The sequence below is a fragment of the Orbicella faveolata genome, unplaced genomic scaffold (genome assembly GCF_042242905.1).
Source record: "Orbicella faveolata isolate gen_17 unplaced genomic scaffold, um_ofav_v1 contig_46, whole genome shotgun sequence".
Lineage (NCBI taxonomy): Eukaryota > Metazoa > Cnidaria > Anthozoa > Scleractinia > Merulinidae > Orbicella > Orbicella faveolata.
Genome location: NW_028301576.1, coordinates 15119756 through 15142456, shown reverse-complemented (window position 1 = coordinate 15142456; position 22701 = coordinate 15119756). Strand labels below are relative to the sequence as shown.

General features: G+C 39.7%; 1 protein-coding gene across 1 annotated transcript; it reads right to left on the bottom strand.

Annotated features, from left to right (window-relative positions):
• Positions 1-1772: 1772 nt before the first annotated feature.
• LOC149098593 (follistatin-related protein 3-like) lies at positions 1773-3432 on the bottom strand. The gene is made up of 2 exons (XM_089277835.1): positions 3363-3432; positions 1773-1999 (listed from the first exon to the last, which is right to left on the bottom strand). Exons 1-2 carry the CDS (start codon positions 3430-3432, stop codon positions 1773-1775), a joined length of 297 nt encoding a protein of 98 aa, XP_089133961.1.
• Between the last annotated feature and the right edge of the window lie 19269 nt (positions 3433-22701).

Sequence of the window (22701 nt, the reverse complement as noted above, 5' to 3'; positions counted from 1 at the left end):
ATATTAAATACAAAAGATGGACTGAAAAAACTAGAAACTGTTTAAATTGTGTTTCCTTGTAAACGTTTCTCTTTCAACAAAGAACGATCCTGTGCTTTTCTTCGTTAATTTTATAAAGATCTTGTGATCCTGTGAACTGCTCGTACTTCTATGTGGCTGATCCACGTGAGAGCAAGTTCAAGGGTCAGTCATGGCATTTTCGCCACGTGAAAAATCACCTTTAAAATGAAGGAATTAAACCTAAGAGTTATATATTACTAAAATAGAAAAACACCCAGAAGATAATAACAAACGATCAAGGAACAAGGATGGTCAAGGATGGTGAAGATTATCACGGATTTCAAACAAACGTAAAAATTTAGGCTAAACGCTTCAAGGTGCAAAAACCGTTGAGGGAGCTACGTTAAGAAAGACGTCAGTTTGTGGGTGCTAATGTATGGCACAGAACAAGGTTACAGAGCATAAGGTTCGTGAATACTCTGCTACCTATGCACCAATTACACATAAAAAAATACTAATGCAGTGAGTTCAAATAAATTTTTCTTGAACAAAAGACATATACCTTGACATGTTCCCTTTTTCACAACTGTTATTTCTTTGTTTTTCTCGCAAGCTGCTTTTCGCAGCAGACATTTGTTGTCGTATGTCGCCTTATCTGACCCACAGACACGTTGTATTACTTTGGGACATCCTTGAGGGCATTTGCATCTTTCTTCGGCTCCATTGTGAATCACGCAACGAGAATACGGTGCAGTGCATTTTGTTTCACAGGATACATCAGGTTCTAAAGTTAGAGAGAGGCAGAGTGAAATGGCATTATAATTTTGTTAAATATTATCGCGTTACATTTAACTGCAAAATCGTTAAATTTTAAAACATAAGTCGAATGCAAATGATCAAGAATAACATCGTTCGGTGTTTACTAAAAGCCCTCCAGTTCTGGCATTTCTTCTTAATTCCCGGGATATTGGGAACCATCGATGGTTTTGGACAACCTGACTTGTCACCAGTCGTGTCCAAGGTTCCTGGAGATGCCTCTGAGCACACCTGACAAAGTATCGATAGTCTGGAAGGGGCGAGTTAATGACATCAATAATCAATCAATCAATCAATCGATCCATCAATTAATAAATCGTATCACTTCATTATTTCACCACACAAGGTAACAAAAAAGTTGTTTGAAGAGAAAGAATTATTGAACAGTGTAAGAGGTGGCATGGAAGCTTAAATAGAAAACACCCTCACCCCCGTTGTAGAGTGTCAAGGCCAGTTAAACAAACAAACAAACACAATCAAAACAAAAGCAGACCCAGAAATGTTTGGTTGTGGTTAATTTCCTCGGTCATGCAACACTAAGATGGACCGCTCACGGACTGATGTCGGCAAATTGCGTTTTTTATTCATTAGAAGAAAAAAAGTTTTTTCTTAAGTAGAAATCATTTTACGTTCATATTTGGAGGACAGTTTTAGTCAAAGTTCACAACAGCGACGTGAGAAATGTATACAAATGCTTACCTTTCGCGCGCGTGTTTACCAAGAAAGGATCTCGGAGACGCATCAATTTATCAGCAGACTAAAAAGGGCATTATAATAAATATTGAACTAGCTTGTTCGGCTCGTATTGGAGAAAATTGGTCGAGTTCTTTTTGGCAAGTTAATGGATCTCGCCTTCGGCTCGGTCCATAAACCATAAACCTGGAAAAAATAATTCGAGCAATATTTCTCCAATATGAACCTCATGCTAGTTCAATAACATATATTTACAGCACGTGCTAACCAGGACATGGCTGTCGTTTGGATATGTTGATCTGCTTTTTGCTCAAGCAAGCCGCCTTCTTCATTTCACACTCGTTCTGGTAAGTCACCCCGTCAGTTCCACAGACTTTTCCTTGATCCAGTGCGCAAGACTGAACACATTTACAAAGAAGTTTGCCGTTGTACATAAAGCATGTAGAGTATGGAACGGATGCGCAGTGAGCTGCGCCGCAAGGTCTGGGTGCTAAAAAGACATTACAGTATAACTTATTGGTATTGTGAAAGTAATTTCACCAAACAAGTGAAGCAGAAAGTTTTAAAACAATTAATTTATGCCTTAGTTGGCATCATCGAGTTCTGAGTTTGGAAAGCACGAAAGAAGCATTGCTGGAGTCTCAGCCGACAGCAGCTCTAGCTTCTTGAGTGTTGCCCAAAGGTCCCAAGTGCAACCAGAAGACGATGATGACCAGTTAAAAGTCTGAAATTGAGTAGTGACATTGCCAATGTTAACTTTGCTCGCGCCTGAGAGCTCATCATTGGATTGGGATGCACACTTACGTTAGCGTGGTTTTACTGGTTATTGAAAGTTTGAATTTCCCCGATTTTCTTTCTATTTTTAGAAGTCTTAGAACATTTACAAAATTCAGAGCTTTATATCGTCAAGTGGGACAGAGCTTTTTCAATAATTTTTCCGCATTTCACTTTATCTTCTCCAGTTCTCTCAGAATCATGTACTTTTTGTGCCTTAACAGGGAAATAAAATTTACCTTCAGCACTGTGATGCCATTTCTCCGCGAAAAATCGTTTAAAAAAACATACGGTAGTTTGGAATTAAAAGTTCCATCACTTTGCAAAGTTTGAGCTCCTACTGATAAAAAACCCAAAAGTTTTTGTAGAGTGCAGCCTCAAGCTCTCTGCTGGCTAGGCGTGAAGAAAGATAAGAAATGTACCCCAAGAATTAAAACAATGAAGCATCATTTACGATCCGTTATCTATTTTACAGGTTGAGTAAAACTACTCCGTGCACTTTGTAATGATGTTCACCGAGAATTGATCATGCAGTGATTGTAAGGAACAAGGCAGACAGAGCTGGATCTGACTCAAACGAAAGAGACGCACGGAAATATGAACCCGTTTTCATTTGCGTTTGATGTCACTCGAGAAAGGATTTGGTTATCATTTTACTTGTTTGGCGCATTTTTCCCATTTTGCTCTTGGTTCTCCCACGCACTTCAAAGTCAATCAATTTCAAGTGCGTTCACTGGCAGTTTGATTAGCTCAGAAGTTGGTATGCTGTTGTTGTTGTTGTTGTTGTTGTTGTTTTCAAATTCTCTCATTTGTTTTTATCTGTTACAATTGATATTCTTGGACAGTAGACGAGACGCAAAAGAACCAATTTCGTCTTTTTTACGCATGATATTTCCAGCTGGATGATAAGCTCTCGGCCATTTCACCAACTGTTAATAAAGTGTTAACCATTGAATTTTGAGTTTAAAAACTGTTCTTTATAAAAGGACGAGAGGAGCCATAAATTTGAATCAAATCATAGTTCATTTGCCAGTGGCAGTTTTCTTTATATTTCATTATTTACTGATATTATGACTTACCAATTTTCAAGTTTCCTCTGAGCTTTTCCAGGGATTTGTGTGCCTTACAGCCATGAAGCTCCACGCGCATACATCGTTGACCAACCCACGTGAGAGGAACAAAACGAACAAAATGAGCATGGAAGTGAGGCTTCAACCAATGGCGAACGAGAGAGGACTGGTTCGAATTTCCCTTAAATTCCTAGACAGGGCAGTTTTCAATAGTTAATGTTAAGAAGTATCAATAACGGCTAAAATAGTGACTGATATATTTCTAGGCTATATGCATTTTCTACGACAATCTGAATTGCTTTGACAGTAGATTCTACGTGGAGCTTAACTTTGTATAGGATTTTTCACGGGGGAGGGGAGGTGGAGGGGGAGAGAGATGGTTGGTGCCTTGGGGTAGCAGAATCAATGGGGCAAAAAATGTTACAATCAGGAGCCATTATCGATTATGTCTCCTGTTGCAATTTGAGAATGGAAACCTAACTGACAACCATTTCGCTAGAAGTACTAGTAATGCAAAAAAGTAAAAATTACAAAGGGGTACCTGCGCAGGAAGCATGCCTATTTCTGCCTTTTTCGACTTTTTTTTTTTTTTTCATGTCTTGCTCCTCAAAAGGGGGATGGCTAGCCATCTAATCTACCCCCCCCCCCCCCCTCCTCCTAAATCCGCCCCTTCTGTAACTTATGCAAAATATGAACTGTTGAAAACAGACCTTAATTTCGCCTCCTTCATCAGTGATTACAATCCACTCGTTACCATCCAGGCTGTAATGCACGAGATAACTGCTGACCCAGCTGTTTTCAGTAACTGCACCTTGCGTTGAAACCGCTGACACATCATGAATTGACAGCAGATCTACCTGCAAGTATTGACTTCTCAGATCAAAAGTTGGAGCGGCACACCAGGAACTGTCAGTCAAAAAAAGAAGATATTTATGAAACAGAAAATGGTGCACTCGTTTATATAATACCGAAAGAAATAGAAATTTGTTTCCCTTGTTATTATCCAGTGATGGGTCGGTGAGCGGCTCTCGTAAGGTTCAGCTGAATGGCTTGATACTCTTGGAGAGAACAGTAAAACAAACAACAGAAACAATGCACCTAGCCCTAAAACAACAATAGCTGCTCCATCGTGACCATGACTATGATGACAAATAGAATTGCAAGCCTACAAGAAATACTTCAGTTTCAATCGAGTTATAGAAACACGAGTGGAAGTTTAGAAGAACGATGAGAACTGTTGAAACCCTAGCCGCAGTCAGTTATATCCTGGGAGTCAATTTTTTGCTTGTTGTGAACTTTTTCTTTGTCCTGCGCTCGTTACAATTAAAATGAACTTCTCTATCCGCGGCAGGATACCTGTCATGTCTTGGGCTGATCAAAGAAGCCCTCCCTTGTTTCGCTGCATGAATGTCGTCCAATGCCGAGGAAGCTGAGAGCTGCTCATCCCTTATTCGTCCATCACCTAGTCCCAGGGGAATTGGACAAGCTAAAAGAGAGGGAATGGGCATTAACTCAGCTCACTAAGTACATTGCACATGTAAAGAATTTTCCTGTTTAATTTATGAAATAAGGTGTATTACTTAGAAGAGATTTGAAAGTGTGACCTCTCCTTATATCAGTTTGGCCGACTATAAAGAGACAATTTCTCGTCAGTACGAGCAATGCTGTCATTAGATCGCACTTCTGTTTGCCAAATGATCAGGATAATATTTTTTCATTTTTATGAGCTTATAACGGATAAGAAGAGAACCAACAAGAAAGCTAGAAATTCAGCAACATCGAATCTAATAACTGAAATTTAGCCTGTAAAAATAACAGCTTATCAACCGAGAGTGAGGTCTTTACGGTAAAATTTGCCTTGCAAGGCTTTTTGCTTTGTGTTTGCCCGTGGGCATTACGGGAGAACAATTCCCTAGAATCAACTAATCAAAGCGCCCGTTATATCGGTTTCAAACACAAGCCATATAATAATTAACAATTATTTGCTAAAGGCGAATAATTGTTTTAGTAGAATTTTCAGTGGTGAATATCAAGGACTACATAATAACGGGCTAAACATAAAAACACAGACGCAATTGTTCGTGTGCATACACGTATGCAGCCTTTGGTTTAATAAGCTTACATGTACATTGATTGTCAATCAATTTAGTCATCGAGTTTGGCAGTAAGACAAACGAGCGAACCATCAGTTATCTAAGCCAATCAAAATTGAGATCACGTAGAAAACGTGCAATAATGTGAAATACGTACATTTAGCAGTGCACGTGATAACGGGATCACAGAAGTAAAGAATGACCTTTGAAGAGTAGATGCCGTCTGTTTTACATGGAGGCAAGGCACTTTTATAGTGTTCATTTGTCTTTCGCGCGAAACCTGTCGAAGTAATTACTCTTGCACTTAGTAAAAGAAATCTGATCATGTAGGAGAGAATGAAGAGTAAGAGAATTAATCCCCATTAGAGGTCTTATTACCAAGGTAGTCTTTCTCAATTTTTCCACTCCCAAGACTACACCCAATTTTGGAAACCTTAAGTTGGCCAAACCAACTCGCAAGTAGTCGCAAGTTAAACTTGCGTAGAGACCTGCGTTGGGTGGCCAAAGGGACTCTCAACTTTCCTCGCAAGCCGCCTCGCAAGTCGCCAAGAAAAAAAAATATTTCAGAGCTTGCAAGGCTGTAGTTCATAATCGGTTGCTAATAGACGACACTCAACTTGTGTTGACTTGGGTTGGTTGGCCAAAAGGTGAAATTAAAAACTTGCGTCGACTTCCGTGCAAATTTGATCTCGACCAAAGTCAGCGCAAGTCATCGCAAGTCAAAGCAAGAGCACCCAAGGCCTGGCCTAACGGAGTCGCAAGTAGACCCAAGGTTTTAACTTGCGTCTACTTGCGTGTCCGTCCGGTCAGGGCTTTAGGAGGGTCTATAGAAATAGTTAATCCTATAACGCGGATTTTGCTCGCGTGAACAGCCCAAGCGGCGCTTCGCGTGTTATCATTCTCCACGAAAACATCCACGCAACTTGCGTGATAATATTATCCGCCGGGGAAACTGGGTACCATGTCTAAAAATAACTTGAGAAGGATTAACCCGTGAATAATGTTTATACTTTTCATTCTGTTTTGGATTAAGATATTTCTCAATCGATTTTTTTTCTTGGTGCAAAGTAAAGACTTTACGAAAACGAGTACGACCTGCATTGAAAAAACTCATTTTCATATATTTGATACTCATATCACCCCCACACCAACCCACTTTCATTCCCAGATGAATTGCTGGTTTTCAGTGTCACGTGATTCAAAATAGATCAAAATAAAAATCAAAACCGGTCAATAGATAAAGTCTAGAATCTGGGAAATGAAAGAGGGTAAATATCCAAAGACTCTCGCCAAAATTCTGGTCACAGCAATTTTTCTTATGCGAGATATGCGGAGAAATTTTTTACCTAAATTTATAGAGATTTGTATGGAGACGCCATGCTGGTGCCCATCCGTATGGGCACCAACATGGCGGCCGCAAACCAACAGAAACATCTGTCACTGAGTTTTGCTACAAAAGCGTGAATTTATCCCTCGAGGAACTCTAAAACATTAAAATAATACTTTTTCTAAGACATGAACTGTTGAGATAGCCAAATTTCCCGAAATAAGTCACTTTTTTAATCATCATGACAGCCCTCCAGGCCGTCATGTAAATGCCGCGTCACGCAAAAGCTTAGAAATTCAAGCGTAGTGTATCACAAAACCAAGAACCCATTCGGAGCGAAAATTTGTATGAATATCAGTTTTCAGCTGCTCTTATACATCATTTAAGTATAATCTCAGGAAGCTCAAAAGCTTTGTGGTTCGAATTTTGGTGACGTCATGTGAAAACCAGCTATTCAATGGCATTTTATAAATCAGAAACCATTATCTTGAGGCGAATTAGGCTTTATCCGCCGAGCCTATCTACTTCATAACACTATCTAAAAACCTGTTGCTATATGATTTTTCTCCGTTTCAGGGGCGGTGGCCTCATGGTTGGCGCGCTGAACCCCGGCTCCAGCCCTGGCTAAGGACATTGTGTCTTGTTCTTGGGCAAGAAACTTTATTCTCACAGTGCCTCTCTCCATCCAGGCGTATAGAGGGGTACTGGCGAATGTGCTGCTAGAGCCAGTAACCCGGTGATTGACAAGCGTCCCATCCAGGGGGGAGTAGAAATACTCCTAGTCGCTTCAGGCTACAGAAACCGGGTTAAGCTCCGCATATATGGGCGACTGGCCTCACGCAGACTTTACCTTACCTTACCTTCGCTTTTACTCACCGATTACGTAATACGTCTCCCTTTCCTTATTGGCAAAATCCAAAGTCGTGGTGTTTTGTTGACGATTTGAGCCACAGTGTAAGGAACCAAGCAGTTTTCCGCCGGCAACGTTACACGTATCGAGTGCATTATAGCTAACAGAGTAGACATCTATTTTGCCAGAAAAGTTTCTCCACAAAGGCAGTTCGCAACTGACAATTACTTTGGCATCAGCTTTTAGCGGTTTAAGCCTATAACTTTCGCTGCCAGAAAAATACATAAAGTACATTACAAATTTGATTCAATTTAAGATATTAGTATAGGTAATCATACGGTTGCGAGTTCAATTTGGAATTAATTTGCACGAGTGAGTTTTTCAAAAAGCTGAAATTGCACGAGCCACTTCGGTGAGTGTAATTTCAGCTTTTTGAAAAACTCACAAGTGCGATATAACTCCAAATTGAACGAGAAAAACCGTATGATTACTTACTAATAATATAAACATGAAAAAATTTGCGCGGAGGAAATGCCGGAAGATCTTTCTTGAAGCCACTTTTTCTCATTTGAGAAAACTTTTTTCAAAGCTTCAGCACAAAATTTTCGTCATTATTTTACGTGATATCATTTTCTTAGAAAAGTTCCTATTGTCTTTCAGTCAATCATAATCCAGAATTACTATGTGGAATTTGCGCTGGTGTTACACTGCTCTTAGCGAATCAGAATCGAGTAATTTTTTCATGTGTATTATTACATTGAATATAAGTTATTATAGTTGTAGTTGTTATATTGAGCAGAAGTTACATGTATTACATTAAATTTGATTCGATATAAGTAAAAGTACATTATCTTACTTATGCATAGTTCTTTTATCTGCAATAATTTCTATGCATTTTTATATTCTTATATATTCGTAGATATGTTTTAGTAGTTATATATTCTTAGATAGTTTAGTTCAATAGTTAGAATATTTTAATATTTACTTTGTCATTTTGTTTTCTTGGCGAATCTGTAAGCTAGCTGGTGTGTCTTGCGGTAGGCTCAGCTTATCAAGTCTATGGGACAAACCGTTACCATGGCTAACTGTGGTGTCCAAGTAAAATAAATTGTCTAGGTCTATGTCTATAAGGAAAAGGTCCTTCTAAGCTCGAAATATTAAGTCTCCTTTTGTCATATATTTCGTTAAATGCTAGTTTGGAGAACATGTGCAGACAATATGCCCTAGCTGGAATTTTGATTATCAATTCTTTTATCTTTCCCTCACAATGTGTAGTATTTTATTATATAAACACCAGTGAAATACCAGGATTTTTCCTTTCACTAAAAAATCATATCTTTATCGCGCGCAGTGAAGATATATATGTTATTTGCCAGCTGGGAGGTCCGTATAGGGAAAAACTGTGACCGAGGTCTTGAAAATGCTGCCCGAGGCCGCATTTTCTAGCCCGAGGTCAGTTTTTCACTATACGGCCGACCCTAAGCCGGCGAATAACAACTTTATTTTTTTTCCTGCAGTAAATTGGTTTTACAGATTACAAATCGGTTTGTTTACGCAACTCTTGGCATTGAATCGGCTTGTGCGCCGTCTACTAACGATTTGCAAAAAATCTCAGCAACGAGCGAGTAACTCAGATAGTAGGCAAAGAAAGATGTATTAAAAAACAGATTTTTTTCGAACTACTTTATGTTAGTTGCTTTTATTTCACCAGTTAAGTTCTCCAAAATTGTTTTTGCGCTGTGAAATTTCGTGCGAAGTTTGAAGTTTTACTACAACAACAATTTCTGTCAGTCGTTGCTTCTAATTTCCCTTGAAATCAGACTTTTCTACTTTAAATTGAGTGGCAGAAAGCAAGGAAATTCGTTAAGTGTGTTGCACGGAAATTTTCCTAAGTACAGCAACGATCAGAGAGGTAAACTCGATTGAAATTGACTTAAATTTTACGGCGAGAGAAACGCAGGATTACGCGCCATTACAGCGGCAAGCTACAAACAACCTAGCAAACTCTCACAACTTCAAAACAGTCAGTTGAATTTACTTACAGTGACTTTCCTTGCCATTTTAAAGTGAACAGAGATAAACTTGCGTTGACTAATCGTCGATGGATGTGTAAAAAAGGCAAAAGATTGACGATTACCGCTAACTTTTAGGAGCGAAATTTAGGCAGCGAAGAAAAAATCAGGCCCGTGGGCCGTATCGTGAAAAGATGGACCGGTCACGTGCGTATGATTAGCCAATGAAATTCGAGGATGTAGGAATCCAGCCCGCTCATATGCTTGAGAAAAAAATAAACTATTTTTATTCTTCACTCTGTGAAGATATCATTCCATTTTGATAACATATTTCTTTTGTCCCTTTAACTACATTTAAATTTGTTGATGTATGATCGATATATCTTCGGATCTTCTTCGGTCGTCTTCGGCAATCTTCGGTAATCTTCGGGAAATGTTCGGAAGCATTAGTCTGGCCTTCGGAATAAGTTTGGAAAATCTTCGGAAATCTTCGGAAAATGTCAAAACTGTCGTCATTAGTATGTTTATATAATAAACAGGTTATTACATGCCCGCTTGTGGATACGAATACTAGAAGATAAAATTCGTATCCACGCGAGGGCATGTAATATCCTCTATGTAAGGACTATCTTAAATAATAATTTTTCTAAAAATACCAGCAACTTCCATTATGTGCTAGCCGCGAAAGTACTGCGAGACTTTCTTAAATTCAAGCGAAGAATTTGTCGTTAAAGGAAATAAGTGTTGGGTGGATACAGGATATCTAATAAGCGTTGGATGTTTGAGAATTGTTTATGAGACAAAAAACGAATACCGATATACTTAGGATTGTTGAAAATCAAATCCTAAATTAATGAAAAGCAAATAGATACTCAGCAAATGAAAGCAAGCAATAAAAACGCAGTTTGAAGGTTTACTTGGCTAATAAGCTATGTTTTCTCACAGTATAATTAAAAAGTAATAAACTTATTACAAGTCCATTCCTTCAGATTTTCCACTAATATAAATATACATAGCGATTTTGGTGCAGTCCTGCAACCACAGTTCGTTCGCTGGTTCTTACGTCAATGCACTTCTGAACAACTATTACGTTACATTTAGTGCATGACTTAATTTGTTTGTGCCCTTTCTTTCTACTTACGTCTAGCTCATGGAATGCTGAAACCGTACGATAGAATTCTGCGGAAAATTAAGAGACTTATGCGAAATCGATTCTACTAACTGAGGTTGCAAAATATTGCAAATATTTTCTATAATGGGGCAGAGGATAGAGCTCAAATTCTCAATTCCTACTTTCACTCCATTAGCGAGAAAAACTTTGGTTTCTTGTTTATTTACGTTTACTGTGTTCTACAGGAGCATTTTGCGTAACGTTTAAACATTGGAAAAGTTCATAAACTTGAATCTATTTTTTCTCGAAGTAATTCCCCCAAACGAAAAACAAGCCCTGGTAAATATCCTTAACTCACCTCCAGTCACTTGGAGTAAACCAGAACGGATTTACCGGAGCAGAAGCAATGAAGAAAGTTGAAAAACCAACCAACAGCAGAAAAGAAATGATCTGTAACTTTTTCATTTTGCTTTTCTAAGAACAGCAGGAAGTAAATTTTTCATTCCTTCTTGAGTGCAGCTTTCCTCTGGAACAGCCTCAATTATTGCTGATGAGGTACGTCACAAATGTCATGAATTAATTTGTTGATAATTAATTCATCACTTATATGGTGCGCGCGCGAACAATTAAACAACTGGAAAGAACCGTTTTTCTTTTCTCTGACCTTAAAGTTAATTTTTTTCCCAGTGATGGGCTCCTACTGTCAACCGAGAAGTGAATGACGCTCTTTTCAATAGAAATCGGAGATCTACAAATTTTGTTGATGATCTCGTTCCGAGGGCCCTCTCTCTTCCTCCCTCTCGAGATAGAGAGAGGACCCTGGGAACGAGATTGAATTTGATGATAGCTGAAAAATGGACTGGGATTTTAATCTACAGCTGAGCTAAGAAACTGATCAACGCTGATTGATATTTTCCTTACCCTATTTCGGGCCTGACCCTCAAATGTCCAGTTCAATACCCTAATTCACACTTGCCTTATAATCAGGTCCCTGGGCTTGACGAATGCTAGAGGCAATGTTTACAATGTATGATGTTGTTGTCTTAGTATAACGTCTTTATATGATGATAGTTAACTCGAAGTAGCCTCTTCTAAAATCATACCCAGTTCAAGACCAGAGTGCGCAAACCACCCACCATTTCAGACCAACACTTCCTTGGATGCTGTACATACCTATATAGCCTATATAATGAAGTACCCCCACCCCCACCCCCACACCGATCAAGTCCGTCGGTCGTTTCATTTGTTCCAACGCAAAAATATGGGTCGTTTTCACGTGACGTCATCAAATTCCAAAATCCAAAACTAAAGAGCCACAAAAGTTTCTATCCTTATCGGCATGAGAGAATCTAAATTTATATCTGTTTACAATTTTTCAGCTCAATAGAGTGCTTGGTTTGAAAACCAGCGCAGTATGAAGTTCAGAGTTATGGCGGTGCGTGACATACCGCTCCGATCGCGTTTGTGGAAAAATATACACTTATCTGGTGATTTTGAGCCTTTTTAGGAGTTAAAGCGTTAGGAAAAGTGCTTGTGTGAATGTTTGTTGGTTCAGTTTAGATGATCAGTCGTCTAGAGAGCCAAAGTTAGTTCCAGATGCAGTGCCGTAGCAAGGGGAGAAAAACCGGGGAGACACATAATGGAGCGCTGAAGGCGCTATCCGTCTAGAGGTTTGGAAATGCTATTTCTAGCGTTCTCCAAGAGCTATTTATGTGTATCGCAAATTACTTTTACACTGTCCCAGCAAAGCAATGCCGGATTGAAAAAGTATAACACCTGCAACGTCAATTACAAAATAACAGAACCAACTGTCTCTCAAGCAAGTGTTTTACATTTCAGAGACTTAGAGTCAGATATTAGTTCGTTATTAAACTGTCTGAGTTGCCTTAGAGGCAAACGCAGACTTCATTGGCATGTCGTTTTATGAAAACTTCCCGAACAAGTGCTTGCGCCGCTGGTTGTCCCCCACAAACAAATTGGCGACCTAAACCATGTCAGTACCATCTGTCAATTCCTTGTGGAATGCAGAAGCATGAGTTGGTTGAGCGCAGGTAAGTCTTGACCCACTTTAACAACGTTAAAAAAAATAATAAAAGACGTACATATATGAATTGGGGAAATGGATACTGATAAAGGTTATTCAGCGGAAAGTTGTGTAATACGACTGGGAGCTCAGATTTTATTTTCAGCATTTTATACATGTCTGTCTCTTACTTTTGGGATTAAAAAAAACTGGGTGGGACACGGGACAATTTGGCAGAGTGTTTTAACTTCTTCTTCCTGTCTTCGTGGCGGGTGACCCGAAAACACTGACCCCCAGTCCGTGGACCCCCACTACGGACCGGGTCCGCGGACTACCTATGGACCGGTCCACGGACTACCCGTACGGACCCCCTCTACGGACCACCCCCCAAAATAGAATAAAAATAATAAATAAATATTTCAGTTACGGGTTATCTAATAGATTACTCGTGACAGCGAAATTTCGAACGTTACGTTTTGCAAGTGTAACAGATCCGGATTCAGGCTCGAGCGCAATTTATATCATTACACATTGCCATTTCCTTTGCTGTGGCCATAAAGTATAGCTGGTTTTCACATGACGTCACTAAAATTCAAACTACAAAACTATTGATCTTCCTGAGATTTTACTTTAATGATGTATAAGAGCAGCTGAAAACTAATATTCATACAAATTTTCGCTACGAATGGGTTCTTGGTTTTGTGACACACTACGCTTGAATTTCTAAGCTTTTGCGTGACGCGGCATTTACATGTCGGCCTAGAGAGCTGTCATGATGGTTAAAAAAGTGACTTATTTCGGGGAACTTGGCTATCTGAACAGTTCATGTCTTAGAAAAGTATTATTTTAATGTTTTAAAGTTTCTCGAGAGATAAATTCACGCTTTTGTAGCAAAACTCAGTGACAGATGTTTCTGTTAGTTTCCGGCCGCCATGTTGGTGCCCATACGGATGGGCACCAGCATGGCGTCTCCATACAAGTCTCTGTAAATTTGGGTAAAAAATTTCTCCGCATATCTCGCATAAGAAAAATTGCTGTGACCAGAATTTTGGCGAGAGTCTTTGCATATTTACCTTCTTTTATTCCCCAGATTCTGGACTTTATCTATTGACCGGTTTTGTTTTTTTTTTTATTTTGATCTATTTTGAATTGCGTGACACTGTAAACCAGTAATATGAAAGACGCCTACGGGGAAGCCTCCGGTAAGCCTCGAAATTTGTGCTTTTTCCCCTCTGCCATTTTTTTCAGCTCATTCTCCCGTGGATCCGTGAACTCGTTCCAGGCTTCACAATTTGCTCAGCGGAATAACAGATACAAACAAGAATAAACGGCCTAAAAATATATCCTCCATAGCCAGATTGAGCCACGAATGGAAGGCAAGAACTTTCCTTCTTTTTACCATCGGCATTATCTACTTACGCTGAAAACAGCCTTTAGGCGTTTTTTTTGGGAGGGGTGTGGGGGAGGCTGGGGTGTTAAAAACCCAAGTCTGTTACATTTGCACAGTGTAACACTCGAAAAATCACCGACACAAGTCTGTAACTATTAGACAACCTATAAGTAAAATCTTTATTTATTATTTTTACACTAATTTAGGGTTGTTCGTGGAGGGGTCCGTAAGGGTTGTCCATGGACCGGTCTGTAGGGTAGTCCGCTGACCCGGTCCGTAGTGGGGGTCCGCTGACCGGGGTTCAGTGTTTTCGGGTTACCCCTTCGAGGCGGACGCATAAAGACACTGAAAATCGACCGAGTGCTTGTGCATATGGCAGACTGTGATGTGTATCTGCGTGCCTATATCACCCGAGGCTGGCCGATATTCAGCATGAGCAAGCCATACTCCTGACGTTTGTAGCGGACGCCAAGGGGTAAACCGAAAACACTGACCCCCCAGTCCGCGGACCCCCACTACAGACCGGGTCCGCGGACTACCTATGGACCGGTCCACGGACTACTCCTGCGGACCCCCTCTAAGGACCACCCCCCAAAATACAATAAAAATTAGAAATAATTACTTCACTTATGGGCTGTCTAATAGATTACTCGTGTCGGCGAATTTTCGAGTATTACACTGTGCAAATGTAATTAACACCCTCCCCCCCCCCCCCCCAAAAAAAAAAGCCTATAGGCTTTTTTCAGCGTAAGGAGATGCCGATGGCAAAAAGAAGGAAAATTGTTACATTGTATTCGTGGCCCAATCTGGCTATGGAAGATGTGTTTTTAGGTCGTTCAAGCTTGTTTGTGTCTGTAACTGCGCTGAGCAAATTGTGAAGCCTGGAACGAGTTCACGAATCTACGTGAGAGCGGGCTGAACAAAATGGTGGAGGGGAAAGAGCACAAATTCCGAGACTTCCCGGAGGCTTCCTGGAGGCTTTCTGGAGACTTTCACTGCCTTTCATATACAGTATGGCCACAGCAAAGGAAATGGCAATGTGTAATAATACAACTTGCGCTCGAGCTTGAACCCCAAGAACGTTAAATTTGCAAAATGTAAAGTTTGCAATTTCGCTGACACGATCTATTAGACAACCCATAACTGAAATATTTCTTTTTTTTTTTTTCATTCTAATTTGGGGGGTGGTCCGTAGAGGGGGTCCGTAGGGGTAGTCCGTGGACCGGTCCATAGGTAATCCGCGGACCCGGTCCGTAGTGGGGGTCCGCGGACTGGGGGTCAATGTTTTCGGGTTACCCGACGCCAGGCACAAGTACGTTTTAGTTTATACATTCCTATTAGTAATACATAGGCCCACACCCTATAAATCGAGCAAGGCTTTCCTGTTTTTGGTTTATTTTGCGGTCGAGCCTCTGTGGAGCCATTCAAGGAACGGATCTTTTGACAGAAGCTGCAAAAATTAATTTAACGATCAAAAAACTCAACCATCAAGCATCCGTTCACGGTAAAACTAGAAACTAACACAGTATGAAACGCGTCCAACGTGCAGATACACGACAGGTGAAAAGTACTTTAAAGTAAATTTTGCTACGTTAGTCACGTCGGAAGAAAGTAATTTGCGTAAAAACGAGACGAAAGGTATTATCTTTCTACAGTCATACATCTTGTCAGTTCTCATCGCGTTGACCAGGGTTTGTGCTCAGCAGCAACAACAACAACAAGACAGCGCTTTATTGATTCAGAGACAAAGGAAAATCACGTCAAAAATCACATAAAACCATAATAATCAGTTACTAGTCTATGATGTCACTTCTTTGTCTACCTTTGCACAGAAAATACTTTTTGTTTGATACATATTAAGCTCGTGACATTTAAGGAGCTTGTGAAACTTACTGATTGATAAAACTTTTGGCTCTTCGGGTGTAATATTCAAGGAGAAGATCAGCTGCAAAATTTGTGGTTGGAAAAAGCGCTAATCACATTCTTTGTGAAATGTTGAGTTTTTAAACCCGCGTCGCACAAAAGTGTTCAGTACATCGCGCTCAAATTCCTTGGTATATATAATAAATCGTGCTCTGGCATTTCAATAGACTCGATTTCCGCCACCCTCTCGTGTCCTGGTAATCGAGCCAGAAAGTGATATCAATCAAAGTGGCTATGAGCCACTCAACTTGGAAAATGGATCGTCGATCTGTAAACAATGACAACTTTGATGCCACTGACTTGAGGTTGTAATCCGTAGGTTAAGTTAAAGTTAAAGCCCACTGGCATTGTTAAGAGATAGAGCAAAACGCAACGGTAAGAGAATACACGAGGAGATGTAACAGTGTTGAAAACATCCATGAAGTTGTCGGTCCGAGAGAGCGAGTCCGAGAGACCGAGACTATCATAAAGAAAGTAACGCTTCTTGTCCGATCACCAAAGCAAGTAATAATTCTCATTTTCATTCCTCTCATTTCGTTTCGTACTTTATTTTCCCAGCCAGTATGAGAGATTTTTTTTCTCTGTTTGTTAGCTTTTCTCATCTTAGAAATTAAAAAAACAGCGTTCAGCGTAGAGTCACTATACCACAAGGACAACACCACGTCTCGTGCGCTCAACAAAGTTAAGCCCTGTTCAGCGGGGTTAGTACTTGGATGGGTGACCAAATGCGAACACCCCGTGTTGTAATGACTTTTTTTCCTTGTTTTTTCCTTCCCTTTTCAAGGCGATATTAAAGACTGCAGAACTCTCAGCCTCGTGTAATGTCGTTTCTTCTACACGTATTTATCAACTACTACAGGGCTCGTGCAGTAACTTTTTGAGTATGGGGTGGCCTAAGCGTGACCAAAGTAGCATGCTCTGAATTATAAACTTCCAGCACTTAAAAAGCGATGTCTTAACTGTAATTAAGTAAATGAATAAATAAAGAAAGAAATGAATAAATAAATAAATAAATAAATAGACATTTAAAATCCAACCTTAAAAGTTCACTTTCAAATTTTATTTTACACAAGAAGTTAATTTACTCGGCTGCATTAAATTAAACATTTAACAGACTATGGTTCCAGCACAATTCATCTCAACACTGGATAAATGGTTTATCAATCAAAACGAAAATCAACAAATGCAGAAAGTTAAAAGAATAAGTCATGGAGTCGATGGATTCAAAACATGTTTGCCCGGAATAGTTCAGTCTTTTCCCAGAATACGATATTGCTCTTTAATTTTGATTTCGATTCTACTTGGTGCACACGTCCTCTTCTGCGACCGAGGTTTTGGTAAAATCGTGTCATCGAATAAATTGAGATTTACGTTGTTTTATATCTTCTCTAGGACATTAAAAACCAGCTTATCACTAACAGTTGAAATTATCGTCTTCTGAAGTAGAATTCTGATTATCTTTGTGGGAAAACAGCAGCTGATTCTAAACTTAGCTAGACAAAAAAAGTGTTCATATATATTATTATTATTATTATTATTATTATTATTATTATTATTATTATTAAAAACTGGATCACTGGAGAATGCAATTCAAGAGTTTTCATTGGCTTAGCCATCATGGGTTATGAGCCATCATACCATGCTCTACAAATATGGTAAGCGTGCGCGTGAGTTTTCGGGGCGTTTTTATTTTTATTTTAGTTCAGTTTGCTATATTTTGGGGACGTTTTTAATAAAACAATTATTGACCAAGTGTGAGGTCAAGATGGCTGGATATTGGCTAAGTTCTTGTTTTGTGTGTTTATGGACCGAGACGGAGTCGAGGTCCATAAACTCGCAAAAAAGAACGTGGCCAATATCAAGCCATCTTGACCGAACAAGATTGGCCAATAAAGGCTTTCGGGGAAATTTTTCTTGCGGGACACAGCGGGTAGTCCCGAGCGGGCAAGATAGCTCCATCTCGCCCGCTCGGGTAGCCATTCACAGCGCAAGATTTGATTCATCTTGTCCGCTCACGGAGCCAGCCATGTAATAAGAGATGATTATAGCCATCTACCATCTCAAATCCATCTACCATCTCATATAGGCATACTGATGTCGGCGTTTTTGACCATTTTTCCAAGATTTCCGACCACTTTCCGAAGATTTCCGAAGATTCTCCAAAACTTGTCCGAAGGTCACATGAACGTTGCCGAACATTTTCCAAAGATTTTTTAAGATTACCGAAGATTGCCGAAGACTTTCAAGGAAGACCGAAGATGTTTCGATCATACACCAACGAATTTAAGTACAATTTAAGAGACAAACTTGCTATCAGTGAAATTATCGATATCTTCACTAGTGAGGATATGGAAAATATGCCACCCGCGCTTCCCTTTTCCCGTCCTATCCTTTTATACTTCGAACTCTCTCAAGCGCGGTCGCATTTCTCCATCTCTTATTCAGCGAGCGAGAAAGAGACTGTGGCAAATAGTATTCTATAATTAGTTCGTAATCAGTTTTGGGAGGCTGAAAGGGCACAAATACTTCACAGGCAGACCAAAAAGTACTTTGTAAGGATTTGTGTTGGAAAGGCGTTGTTTCAGGAGGTCAGTGTTAAAAGCGAAACGTAACTCCTGCACGACGATGGCGTGCGAACGGAGCCCCATACCTTAGGAAATTTGGTAACCGTCCATCTAAAAAAAATTTGGTTGTCAATACCTTAAAAAGTAATAGATTAGCACCATTGCCATGGCTACATCAGATTTTGGACATCCATGTTATGGTTAGACAGCTGTCAAAACAAGCGATCCGCTGACCAGTATCACGTGACCATATCGCGAGCTCAGGTTTAGAGCTAATCCAGGTCGCCTGTTTTTCGAAGTTGACGGTTGACCTGACACTGGTTTTTCATTGGATCGCAAGCTCCAATCAAATAATAAGAAACAACACACAAACTGCGGTGACAAACACGACAATTGCTGGTTTTCAGTGTCACGCAATTCAAAATAGATCAAAATAAAAATCAAAACCGGTCAATAGATAAAGTCCAGAATCTGGGAAATGAAAGAAGGTAAATATGCAAAGACTCTCGCCAAAATTCTGGTCACAGCAATTTTTCTTATGCGAGGTATACGGAGAAATTTTTTTCCCAAATTTATAGAGATTTGTACGGAGACGCCATGCTGGTGCCCATCCGTATGGGCACCAACATGGCGGCCGGAAACCAACAGAAACATCTGTCACTGAGTTTTGCCACAAAAGCGTGATTTTATCCCTTGAGAATTTCTAAAACATTAAAATAATACTTTTTCTAAGACATGAACTGTTCAGATAGCCAAGTTCCCCGAAATAAGTCACTTTTTTAACCATCATGACAGCTCTCTAGGCCGTCATGTAAATGCCGCGTCACGTAAAAGCTTAGAAATTCAAGCGTAGTGTATAACAAAACCAACGACCCGTTCGGAGCGAAAATTTGTATGAATATTAGTTTTCAGCTGCTCTTATACATCACTTAAGTAAAATTTCAGGAAGATCAATAGTTTTGTAGTTCGAATTTTGGTGACGTCATGTGAAAACCAGCTATAAAACGCATGTTAGAAAACAAAATTCATTTAACTTGACGTTTCGTATATTTCGACATACATCTTCAGGAATGACTGTTGAGAATAGAAGTAACAACTAAATTTTGAATTCAAGATAAGTAACTAATTAACAATAACAATGACAGAAGTTTAAACATTTGCATATTAGAAGATGCAAACTAATAAAGATAAAGTTTTTCGCTACTAACATTATCAATTAGGGTAGGTTTCAGTTCCCTAATTAGTAGAGTTTCCTTTCTCTTGCAATGTGTATCTGACGACCTTTTGCTAAAATGTCAAAGTGGTCCCATTTTGAGTTGTGATCTGTTGACGTGACGTGGTCTGCGATAGCAGATGCATGACAGCTACTCGTGATGACTTTAAAATGTTCAGTTTTTCTGTCGTGCAATCTACGTTTTTGTTTTTTCAATGCGAAATCCTGGCAGGAGGAAGGAGTACGTGCAAAGGCAAAATTTCGGCGTAAATTAACCCCTGGCGCGTTGTTAACTTTTCTACCGACATAGTCCTCGCTCCATCTTCTCTTGGAAACTCCCTTATACATTGCGTACGTAATTTCTACAATCTTGGTTACGCTTATTGGGTATACTTTGTTAAAATTCAACTGGAAAAAATAGCGACACCACACGCAGCACAATTACATACTCACAATTGATCATTTTTTGAGTTTCTGATCAGAGAAAAACAAATCCTCTTTTTCCTTTATGGCTAGTTATTGCAATCAGGAGCTCCGCTTTTAGGCCTGACTAAATCTAATCTAAGACTTAATCTATTCCAAATGTTGCCAAAATGAGATTTAATCCTTGGTTAGGTAAAGATTAAAGCTTTATTGTGGCTTTCAAAGGATTTGGTTTGGTTGGCTTCCGAATCTGTTGTAGCCTGATGTTAGCTTTCAGGTCGTCACTCAAGAGACCAAAGTAATTAGATTCATAAGGGTGCCTGTGGCAAACCCTCTAAATCAGGTCGTAAATCAATTTCAATTGCACAAGTTGTGTTTTACAACATAAACAAATTATAAACTTCGGAAATGGCATTAATATTTTCGTCGTCTAATTCCAGCATTTCTTTCAGCGATTGATGCAGTTTTTCGGCAGCAGCAGCAGCAGCGGTGCTTGGTACTAAGCATATTGAGTGAAATGAGGTGGCTAAAGCACTTTTTCGAAACGAAAACTTCGGCTGCATTCCCTCTATTTCTAGCTGTTTTTCTCAGGACATGCTAGTGTTGTCGGAGTTTCGCAGGGGGTCCAGATATAATGCAATCTATTTTTAGACCTTACATTAGTTACTTTTTTCTTAAAAATGTGTTCATGTCAGCTATTTCGGTGTTCCCACACAATAGAAAATGTTTACATACGAAGAGAACGTTATGTTTCACAAACAGAAGGACTTTCATTGTTTTGGACAATAACATGGCCGCACTGATATCATGTAAAATGCTTAATTCATTGATATCAAACAAAGCATGGGCGAAACTCTAAGTCAAACATCATTTTCTTCCAGACATGTATTTTTTGATTTGTAAAATCGCTTGTAATCTGATTTACGTCCCTAACAAACATCCAACAATTTCTCTCTTGTTCTTGCAGAGCAAAAGAGCACTCAAGAGTAAAACAAAAGAAAACAATGTAATTAGTCTAAACCTGAAATTTATTCAAAGAATACAAACACCTGGTCAAAAACGCATTGTAAACGTGATTCCTGGTGCTTTCGGTGTTGCTTTGAAAACACGGTGCATTTAATCGAACAGGAACCTGACAAAACCTCAACGTAAACTGCACTTTCAGTACACTTACACGGTAAATTCCACTGTGAAAAACTTAAACTAACGCATTGGATATGCTTCCTTCCCTTCAGTGCTAAACTCCAGATTTAAACTGTCGATATAGGAATAGTCGAGAAGATAGTTAAAACTATGGTTAATGGTTGTTTTTGCATCAAGACTCAAAGATGTTTAACGCAATTTCGCGTGCTTTGTTTTGTTCAGTTCCACCCTTTGATTGGTCCATTTAGCGCAAAAGACTTCTCCTGGGATAATCGATTAAACCAGTTTCTTCTAACTAGATAATTGCGGTTCAAGATTTCTTTTGAACCTTTGTGTTGGAAATACAAAGAGGAGCGGACGTGCAAAAACGCCGTCAGATTAGTAAACCTTGACATTAATGAGTTCAAGCGACTCTACGTGCTATGATTAACATTCCAAAGAATATCCTGTGTGAAAGGAAGAATCAAAGTATAGTGTAGCTGATATGGCGACTTCTCACCACCGACAAGTCTCAAACGAAACCTTGGACTGTCCTATTTTATTTGTGCCACAAGTTCATGAAACAAATCCCATGCTGATCTCAGTTTTATTAAATGGACTTCTTTGCATCGCCACTGGAATTGTAGCTGTCGTAAGTAATCTGTTGGTGTTGATAACGATTCATGGCAAGCCAGTGTTTTCCTCGAACCAGAACATTTTGTTCGAAGCCTTAGCGTTCGTGGATATACTGACGGAAGCCATTGCTGTACCGCTCTTCGTCGCCTACCAATGGCAAGTTGTCATGGCCGATGTAAACTGCATCTTGGCTTCCTTCATGCTTGTGTTTCTTCAGATATGCATTGTGTTCACCGTCATTGTTATACTGTTAATTTCCGCGGAGCGCTCTTTCGCGGTTTTTAAACCCTTCAAATATCAAGCACTCGTCACAAGGAGGCGGATACTTCAAGTTTTACTAACTTCATGGAGTGCGTGGTTAATTATTTTGGTCGTAAAAAACACATGTATGCATCACTCCGGCAAACGTTTTCCTGCCTGCGCAGGTTGGGGTTTCGCTGCCTTGTTTGTTGTCGTTGGGTTCTTGTATTTCAAGATGTGCAACGTCGTTAAACGTCATCGTAATGCGATAGCCGCGCTCCAGACAGACCCCGAAGTCACAAGACGAATCCTTAAACAGAGAAAATCCTTGAAGACTACGATACACGTCAAGGGAGCTTTCATCCTTTGCCACATGCCGCTAGTTCTTTCCCTGACTCTCGTCTGGCTTGGTGTCATTTCC